This window comes from Lytechinus pictus, chromosome 1 (assembly GCF_037042905.1).
Source record: "Lytechinus pictus isolate F3 Inbred chromosome 1, Lp3.0, whole genome shotgun sequence".
Lineage (NCBI taxonomy): Eukaryota > Metazoa > Echinodermata > Echinoidea > Temnopleuroida > Toxopneustidae > Lytechinus > Lytechinus pictus.
In genome coordinates this window covers 13,774,272-13,785,101 of record NC_087245.1, presented here as the reverse complement: position 1 = coordinate 13,785,101, position 10,830 = coordinate 13,774,272, and the positions used below count along the sequence as shown (strand labels likewise).

Genomic DNA, 10,830 nt, shown 5'->3' with positions numbered 1-10,830 from the left:
AACACGGAAAATTTCATCAAAATCGGATATAAAATAACAAAGTTATGACATTTTTAAGTTTCGCTTAATTTCACAAAACAGTTATATGCACATCCTGTTCGGTATGCAAATGAGGGGACCGATGACATCACCCACTAACTATTTCTTTTGTATTTTATTATATGAAATATTTTGATTTTCTCGTCATTGTCATATGAAACGAAGTTTCATTCCTCCCTGAACACATGGAATTCCATTTTTTTAACATTTGTGGTTCAGGCAAGGAGGTCCTAATTGTCAAAATCGTAAAAATTGAAATATTGTAGAATTCAAACAATAAAAAACAAAATAGTGAGTGACATCATCGACTCTTCTCATTTGCATATCACTGAGTTGAGCATAGAACTGTTTTATGAAAAATAAGCGAAACTTTAAAATGTTATAATTTTCTTATTTTACATCCGATTTTTATGAAGTTTTCAGCATTATTTGTGTTTGATTTTTCTCTATTTATTCAAATCAACTGTTTCCTGGGGTGGACTTGACCTTTAAGTTCCCACAAACAAATATTCAATGAAAGAAGGAAAACAAAATTTGCCAAGGTGTCCTGCCTGCAGTGATCAAGTGCATGTGTCACATTAAAAGTACAGACTTGCCAACTTTAATTATGAAAAAAAAAAATATAGGTCTATTCTTTTTTTTTTTTCTTCTTGAATTTTTTTTTTAATACATATGAAAATAATCACAAGTACAAAAAAAAAAATCATATTTCTAGGGGGGAAATCCTATAAGTGTCACTTTCTCCCTTAAAATATCCTACTAATAGGATACAACCCTACTAATTTGTAGCTCTGAAAGTACATTTCACCATTGGTGCCCTATTCTACTGGCTTTGGATGCCATCAAAAAGTGAGCACCACCTTCCCTTTCCTTTAAATGCCCTTATTAAAAAAAGCCATTGTAAAAATATCCAAAGTCCTTTTTGAAGTGCATAGAGAGTTAGAGATATTAGATAACTTGATATGTACTACATATGTATACAAAAAATATCATTATCTTTACCACTAAAATAAAAAAAAAGTTCATGTTATTTTCTTCACTTGCTTGTAAAAAGACAAGTTAGGTTTGGTAAGTATAAACAGCGAAGTACCAAATAGGGTTACATTTGACAGCTAGGAAATGGAAACCTATTAACAGTCATTTTGTCATGGAGTTCATTACAAGTATGTGCCCTAAAAAAAAACATTAAAAAACTTCTTCCATACCATAATATAATATGGATATTTTTGGCTCGCTCGCTTCGCTCGATCAAAACCATACACATGAACTTATCAAATATATCAAGTTATAAATTATCATATCATACATATATGGTAATATCATATGGATAGGAACAAACAAAGAGAAGAAAAATACCATTGGTGTACTTTTAAGCCTTTATAGGTAATATACTGAAAAAATGTCCAGACTAAACTGTTCATGTAACTTTAAATGATTTTAAGTTGAATCACTGCGAATTTAAATATTGGGTCAATCCTGCTGAATCATATACAGTTTGTACCGAGACTGGTGCTAGACCACTGCTAGAAGCTTGGTAGACTTGCTCAATAACCTGATATTCAGCAGCTTCAACTGGTTGAGACACCTGAACATGCCCATCGTGAGCTGCTGCACCCACTGCCATCTCTTGGATATCTTGACTAGTAGACATCTGGACGATCCGAACCACTTGAGTGAGGGGCATTATGTCATTGGCATCTTCAATAGTAGCGGTGGCAACAAGAGTCTCCTTCTTATCTTCCAAATGAGTGCGCTCATGACGAACAAGGGCACTGTTGTCAGTGTACGTACGGTCACAAATGGTACAGCGATAGGGTTTTTCTTCAAAGTGTGTACTCTCATGTCGTTTCATGGCATGACTGACGGTAAAACTACGTCCACAGTACTTGCACATAAATGGTTTGTTACCTGTGTGAGTACGCTCATGACGACGGAGAGTTCCACTCTCAGAGAAAGCACGTCCACAGTACTGACAAACGAACGGTTTCTCCCCAGAATGAACTCGAGCATGACGTTTATAGTTGCTGATGCAAGAGAACACCTTGTTGCAGATCTTGCATTTGAATTCTGGGTTGTCTGTATGTGTCAACTCATGTTTTCGCAGATACCAATTCTCACTAAAGACCTTCCCACAATAAGAGCACATGTGCCTGGGCTTATCTTTATCTTCAACATGAGTCTTGAAGTGCTGTTTCAAATAGTGAAGCAAGGCAAATGATTTGTTACAGTGCATGCATTTGTAGGGTTTCTCTTCTGTATGGGTGGTCTGATGACGCTTAAAGTTACTAAATGATGTGAAAAATTTGTGGCACACTGGGCACTGATAGGCAGTAGTGTCCTGTGTGTCAGTGTGGGTCCTCTCATGTCGCCTCACATTCCGAATGCGATCAAAGGTACGATCACAATACTGGCATTTATAGGCATTAGGCCCATCATCAGGATGATCCCCATGTGACTGCTCATGCTTTTTTAGCATCCATTTATCGCTGTAGCATTTGCCACATTGGTAACAAATAAATGGTTTTTCCCTATTACTACGATGAACACGCTCATGCTGTTGAAGGTACGACTGCAAGGCAAAGGCCTTACCGCAGTGCACACAAATAAATGGTTTACTCCCTGAATGGGTCTTTTCGTGGCGGACCAAATTACTCTTGTAACCAAAAGTCTTTTTGCAGAAACGACAGCGAAAAGGATTTTCTGCATCAAAGTCATCTGTTGCATCACTCTCGATGCCAGAACCTAGCTCTTCATCCTCATCAGAAGCCCCAGCTCCAAGCCCATGGAATTCAATATGATCCTTTTGCACCAAGTCTTCTCCACAGAATTCAAAGATCTTGATGGTTTTCAGCACAGATTCTGTTTCTTCATCAAAGAGATCACTGACAGCATCATCTATGCCAGATGTCTCTCTCTCCATCTCTGCATTCTTGGCTGTATCTGCATTTCCAGAGGTATCAGCATCTGTCTCTTCATCCACCGCTTTACTGGATGCAGCTTCATTTAATTCACAGTTCGATGTAGCAGTGGCATCATCAGCAGTCAAATCCTCAACATCAACATCAGTTCCAGTATCGGAAGCAGCATGTTGGGTCATGTCCATGTTGCTGATCTCAGATACATCTATGGTGGCCTCTCCTGATTGGGATACATACTCTACTTGCATGACTTCATCTCCTTCTTGACTTCTCTCCTCCTTTTCACTCTCCATAACGAATGACCTACAGATGGAGATAAAATGTTTAGACAAGTTAGATAAATTAGATTGAAGATTTAAAATTCATAAAATCAAAACAAGTATTGGCATATTAGACCAAAAAGAAATTTGTTCACCTTTTTATTTACATGTATCCATTTATCTATTAATTTATTTATTACTTTTTGAGGGGGCAGGGGTGATATAATTGGATGCTTCAAGAGTGCATATTTTGCCATGACATAGTGACAACATCCATAGCTGGACCCTTCAAGTCTTCAAGAATGCCTACATATTATTTTTTAAACAAAGTGTACATATAAATACTTATAGCATTTCCATTTGAATGAAGATAAAAGAGCAATGGTTATTAAATGCCTTGCTCACTGGCAAACGTAGGTGCTGTAGGCAGGGATCAAAGCCGGGATGCAGTGGCGTACCGTGGGTCACAGCATTGGGGTGGCACAAGCAAAAATTTTGAGTCACTTAGTGGGCGCGCCTGGATGTGTCTAGTCAAGCCCCCAAGACCACTCGGCCACAGCACCTCTATACATGAAGCATCAATTACTGTAATATTTCTCCAATTCGTTTTTCATATTTGCCTTATTTTCCTTCCACCTCTCCTCAAGCTGGAATTGCTGCATTATGGCATGTGTTCACTGCAATTCATATACATGTACAAGTACAACTTCTTTCCTGCTTGAGTGTTATCTTGTTCTTTTCTTTTGATCTTTTTCATATTTCTCCTTCAGTCTACCTTTTTAAAATACATTTTTTTCTTCAATTAATTAGTTTTCCTTCTTTTATAAATTCAATTTGTCTTCACTCCCCCTCTCCCAAGTCAACCATCCCCTGCTCTGCTCTTTCTCTTAATAAATGTAATTCTTTGTTTATATTTCCATTCATATCGCTTTCGAACTACTAACTGATCTTTTCCTTAAAGACGTTCCACAGTTATGTTTGTGCGCATTATGATCTGCGCATATTTTACACAATGCCCGCTGACGTCACAATGGTTGAACAGGTGATTAATTAGCTGTGGGTATGAACTGATTTTTCTCATCATCTGCACTCTAACTGCAGATCCGATGCGTTATTTTATGAAACTAAAAAACTTTAATTATTCCATGGACCATTTTAAAAAACATCTCTACAATTTTAAAATACTTTACTCTGCAGTGCTGCCAATAATCACGAATATGACCCCGACTTTGAATAAATGGTAGAGTGGTTTTAATTTTTTCTTCTCATAGATACAAAGCATTTGGCGCATTTTTGGTGTTTTATAAAGCACATTTGCTCTAATGAAAATGCTGATAGTTTGAAAACAAGCACATGAAGCCCTATTTTTTAATGTTTACACCTCTTAGATATACCTTCCTCTACAACTTTTCAAATTTTGGTGAAAATGACATGGATTTTGAATAAAGTGCAGCATTTATTGTACTTTTGTAGTTTGTTATTGAAATTTCACTTTTTTGAGATTGGGTTTTTGTTATGTTTTACGCCATTTTTAAGAACTGACAGTGCTGTTAGACTTAAAATTGCAAACAAATAGCACTATAAATAGATTCGCCATTCTAACGATACACTTATTAACTCTCTTGCGAAATTTGATGACTTTTTCAGGTATTTTGACTGAGTAATAGAGGTTTAAACTCATTGTAGTGATCTTGCGAGGTCTAAAAATGCCAAATTCTTTTGAATGCGCAATTCGTAAGAACATCCATTCGGGTGAACTTTGAAGCTCTATAGCAAAAAATCAAGCTCATGGACCTATGTTAATTTTTGCATATTTCGAATATTCAGGTTCTAAAGTATCTATGTGCAAAGTTTGGTGAAAACGACATGGATTTCATTTTAACTGTGGAACGTCCTTAATCAGTCACATTGGGCCAACACAAGCCTTTGATCAAGATGATTTGAATGAAATAGGGAGTTTACTTCCATATCAATTATGGTGCGTTAGGCCGCACCACTAACAAACAATAAAAACTTAATCTAAATCAGAGAAGGAATAACTGCTAAACAATTAGTTATGACGTTTTAAAGGTTTGCATTATTTGGCTTTCATTTTTATGCATGATTGCAACATGCCATGAGCAAGCTGATGATGTCATATCCCAATTTATTTTGTATTTTCTGAAACCTATATTATTCAATTTTCTCCAATGAAAAAAAAAAGACTAATTTAGTCATTGCTGCAACTTAATTTAAGGAGATATATGATACACAATTGTGAAATATCTATGACTTCATGTATTCTAAGAGGAAAGTGGGAACATGACATCATCAGCCCACTTGCTCATTGCAACCATCCTGCCTGTGGGGAATCTACAGGTACATGTAGGACTATGCCAATGCAGTACACAGCACACACTTTTAAAAATCATTAAAATATCACTTTTGTGACCCAAAATACCAATTTCCATACAGTTGCAATTTATTTTCATTAGTATTTTGGGAATAATTTTTGTATTCACCAGAGCACTCAAAAATTCGAATTTTGGGAATAATTTTGCATACGCCCTCTATTGGTGAAAAGAAATATAGCAAGAAAATTGTCACTTTTCAATCTCTGTTTTTAATTTAGAAAAAATAATTAAAAGAGTCAAATTTACTTAGGATATCAATGATGAATACATGTAGATGTAATGGAAACTGACAGTGTCAAGAAATCAAGCATTTGTCCCAAAGAAATTTTTGGCTTATTTTCATTGGAGAAAATAAGCCAAACATTGCCAACCTTGTTTTGCCACACATGGACATATGTAATGGAGTAGTACAATGTATTTAGCAGAAAACAAGGTTATATCATGATATACCTTGTTCATTGAATGAGTGCATCAGCCTACCTCATCAATATTCATGATGGCACACATACATGTACTGTATGGTCTACAAGCGCAACTGTTTTCATTTAATTTTACCCTGGCCTTATTCATTTATTATTATTTTCAACCTTTGTACTGCCTTAAAGGTAAAAAAATGTAGTTGTATCAGACAATTATTTATTGAGAGTCTTTAAAATCAAGGTTAATTGTCACTCTATAGACTATACCTAGATCTGGTATATATTAGGCCTAATATAAAACTTATCTTTGTTAAATCATAAAATATTAGCTGAAAACTGACAAAACTGATCACAAACACAGAAAAGCGTGTGTAACAGTGTAATATTGCTTTGGAAAAAAATACATGTAGACCTAGACATGCCTGACATTTGATGGAATTCTGTGTTTGTTTTTTTCACTCATATCTAAGCAATTTTTTTCTTACTGGCTTTGTCTTTAGCACATATTGCCTATTGGATTCACCCAAATTTGATATCGTTACATCCATCTTTAATCTTAATTTGTTCTCTTCAAATACTACTACTAGCCATGCTCTTTCCTAAAAAAAATGAATTCTGTCGCGATACCTCTCCTGGCTTCTTTCAAAATTCGAAACAAAAGTCAAAATGGCCGATCAGTGAGGCTATATTTTGTTTTTTTGAGGTTCCAGTCTGTGCCTCGATGTCAGGATTTGTGTGTCACGATAGACCTTCAACCATATAATCGTGGTAAGTGCATAATTTCTGTTACCACATTTTATTAAGATTACTAATATTGAGACCCCAATCTACCCCAGTCCCGTGTCTCTCTCGATTTGCACGGTTGACTCCTGGGCTCCGGCCAGGAGCTCCCTGGGTTAAGTCACTGGCTCACCGCAACCATCCTGCCTATGGGGGAATCTACAGGTGCCATGAGCCTAATTACATCAGGAGGGCTACAGATATTCTTTCGACCCAACCCATTCGAATTTTTTAAATTTGATATTGCTGATTGACAAAAGTGCATGAATATGATTCAAAATCTAACACTGATTCTAGAAATGGTAACTATTGAACTTCCTTTGCCCAAATTGGAAAGATATATCAATGATTTGGAACTATTTTTTGACTGGCGGAAGAATTGGGGCTATTTTACTGTTTCAGTTGATGAATTTGATCCCATCATATTTATCTTCATAAATGGCGATTTATTTTTAAAATGAGCTGGCTACGATACCCTTCTCTGGTCAGATATGGAATGTCAGATATATATCCTATCCAAAGGTAGTAAACATTCGACCCTCTAATTTCACATTTATTTTTTATGAATTTTTCTTAAGTGCCATTTTAACACACAAGTCTATGGGGAATGTTTTACGCGCGTGAGACCTATAGGTAATACAGGCGAGTTCCCTATAGTGGATGGAATACCTGCCCAAACTCCTCAGTAGCAAACAATTTCTAACTGATATCAATATGTTTAGTCATCAAGTGGTGCCAAAAATGGATTTAATGGCTTAGCAAGGCTATATATCAGGTAAAGTTAGTAGGTATGTGTATGTAAGCCTAGGAATGCATATAGACTGGTCAATGAGAGTCTAGGCCTCTTTATGTTTTGATTCATCATTGGTATGTGCTAGTGTATGATCACCTCCTTAATGTTAGAAAGACCTTAACAAATTGCTCATGTTGAAATTGTTCTTTGGAATGGGGTAGAGAGGAAATAGAACTTTGTGAACTTTACTGAAGAGAACTAGAGTGGTACCTTCAAGAAGGTATTTAGAAAAAGGCACAGAGTAAGGTAAGGTATCTAATAGTGCTCAACTAAGGAGGGAGGGGGGGTGGCTGTGTGCTCAAATCTTAGTCTAGCCCGCCCCCCCCCCCCCCTCTTTATAAGCCATGCCATCTATAAAATTATCTTTCTTTCTTTCTCTCTCTCTCTTTCTATCTATTTATGTATCTCTTCCTTCTTACATCTGATAGGCAATAGCCCTAGGAAGATTTTGATATAATAGGTCAAGTGCAAATGTACTAAAGTAATATGTTCTCATTCTTTTATTGTTTCCTCATTCAATTTCATGTATATCTGGTAATTATGTTTGGGGCAGTTCTGGTATCCTGATATCTACACAAAATATACATACACCTTTATATTACAAGGAGAATAGGGGCCTATGTATATTGTCATTGCATTCACTCATTGGGCTATATGCAGGTAGGATATCATCCATATAGTGAATATAACATGTATGAGTAACACATTAAAATGGGTCATTGCATAGAAAATAGGCATTTTCAATGCATTTCTTTGTGCTAGTGTGAGTGTACAGATATAAAAGAATAGCAAAGTAGCTATTTAAGAAAATAAAATTTATAGGTCATATAATATAGATGCCATGAGCCTAATTACATCAGGAGGGCTACAGATATTCGTTCGACCCAACCCATTCGAATTTTTTAAATTTGATATTGCTGATTGACAAAAGTGCATGAATATGATTCAAAATCTAACACTGATTCTAGAAATGGTAACTACTGAACTTCCTTTGCCCAAATTGGAAAGATATATCAACGATTTGGAACTATTTTTTGACTGGCGGAAGAATTGGGGCTATTTTACTGTTTCAGTTGATGAATTTGATCCCATCATATTTATCTTATAAATGGCGATTTATTTTTAAAATGAGCTGGCTACGATACCCTTCTCTGGTCAGATATGGATTGTTGTCAGATATATATCCTATCCAAAGGTAGTAAACATTCGACCCTCTAATTTCACATTCATTTTTTATGAATTTTTCTTAAGTGCCATTTTAACACACAAGTCTATGGGGAATGCTTTACGCGCGCGAGACCTACAGGTATGACTTAGACTATGGTACGGTATGCCAATGCTGTACATAGCACACACTTTAAAAAATCACCAAAATTACTAATTTCCATACAGTTGCAATTTAATTTTCAATATTAACTTGGGAATAATTTTTGTATTCACCAGAGCACTCAAAAACTTGAATTTTGGGCATGTTTTTTTTGTGTACGCCCTCTGTTGGTGGAGATGTATATGGCAAGAAAATTTTCATTTTTCAATCTCTATTTTTAATTAAGAAAAAATAATTTAGAGAATCAAATTTACTTAGGATATGTTATATGATAATTACATATAGATGTAATGGAAACTGTCAGTGTCAAGAAATCAAGCATTTTCCCCATAGAAAAAGAGAAAATAAGCCAAACATTGCCACCCTTATTTTGCCACACATGGAGATGTAAGTAGAGTGTGTAGTAGTAGGTCCATGGAGGCTCAGGCATGGTGGAACTGTCTGTGCTGCGCTGCACAGGCCGCGCCACAATGACAGTGTGCATGCAGCACTGCAGAGATGAACAATATTCGGTACCTATTTTTCTATATTGTGAATAAAGGATTTGTGGTTGGCGTGTCAGTGAAAAAAAAATCGACTTTAGTCGAATGTGAATGAATTAATTAGTTCACGCATGAATTCTGAGGAAGACAGGAAAGGCTGCGCTTCACATCCCAACATTAATCAACACACACACAAATCGGCAATAACATGTTGCCGTTTAACGTCAAAGGCCGGCCTTAACGAAAAAAACAACAAAAAAGAAATATGAAGAACACATTTTCCATCTAGAATTACATTAAATAGTACAAGACAATATTTACCACTGGAAGAACTCAGAGAAATCGTGAGATACTCAGCATGAAATGTAGAAACTGCACGGAAGCAATTTTCCAAAATGGCTACAAAATGGCAACGACGATAATGTCATTCCACATATTGCGCATGCGTTGAATAATAGCACGCGCGAATTTTGCTTCACCTTCGTTTCGTATCTATATCTGGGCCTGGCCTCATGGCATGACAGGACCTACCACAAATGATCTTATCAAGTAGGGCCTATTCAAAAGCCCTTTTCAAAACAATCACAATTAGACAATATTTTCCTATATTTTGTCAAAGATAAAACATGGTATAAGTCTGAAACCTCAAGAAGCAGAGAATGTAAACATTTTTAGAACATTACGAAGAAAAAAAAAGGATTGGAAAATAAGTAGAAAATAAAAACATTCTACATACGCGCACCCCCCTCGCACACTGAGGCCGAGCTCGCATGTTCCTATAATCTGATGACACAAAAATAAAAATAATAATAACGATGAAGATTCTGTTGCGTGTAGGAAAGCCCGGGGGGGCCACTTACATTGACGAGTGGATACCATGCGCGACCAAAAAAACACGTAAAAAGGATGTCTTTTTCACGATAGGGCACGTTACGTACGTAACGTGATAAGGGTGTCAAAAACAAAAAAATAATGAAAAAAGGGTATCTATTTTGCTAGGAAAATTACGTGTTTAGGGTCGAATTCGCGGGGATGATAAAACAAAATTAAAATGTTTTATAAAGGATGTCCTTTTTGCCCCAACACTTCGTGTTTAGAGTCCGATTTGCGCGAGGTGTAGAAGGTGGGGTCGTACTAAACCAAATAAGGTAAAGCCGACGACCGAAGGACCCGTAACAATAAAACATTCCTGTACTTGTTTAGGGGTTCATTTCAGGGAACATTTGCCAAGAGTATCGTTTTGTTACCAATACTTGTTAAGGGGCGCATTTTCAGAATATGGAAATTGCTCCCCATGCAGTCAGCTATCGTTGCCCCCCCCCCCCCCCACTTGCCCCCAGAAATGAACAAAAAATGAATACCAGCACCCTACTCAACAAAAAGTGTTCCAAAACAGCAGTTTTCACTCTTCACTCTTTT

At 36.4% G+C, this 10,830-nt stretch overlaps 1 protein-coding gene across 1 annotated transcript; it reads right to left on the bottom strand.

Annotated features, from left to right (window-relative positions):
* Positions 1 to 215: 215 nt before the first annotated feature.
* On the bottom strand, positions 216 to 9,949 carry LOC129257802 (zinc finger protein 883-like). The gene is made up of 2 exons (XM_064096535.1): positions 9,733 to 9,949; positions 216 to 3,260 (listed from the first exon to the last, which is right to left on the bottom strand). Exon 2 carries the CDS (start codon positions 3,248 to 3,250, stop codon positions 1,487 to 1,489), a length of 1,764 nt encoding a protein of 587 aa, XP_063952605.1. The 5' UTR covers positions 3,251 to 3,260; positions 9,733 to 9,949; the 3' UTR covers positions 216 to 1,486.
* Between the last annotated feature and the right edge of the window lie 881 nt (positions 9,950 to 10,830).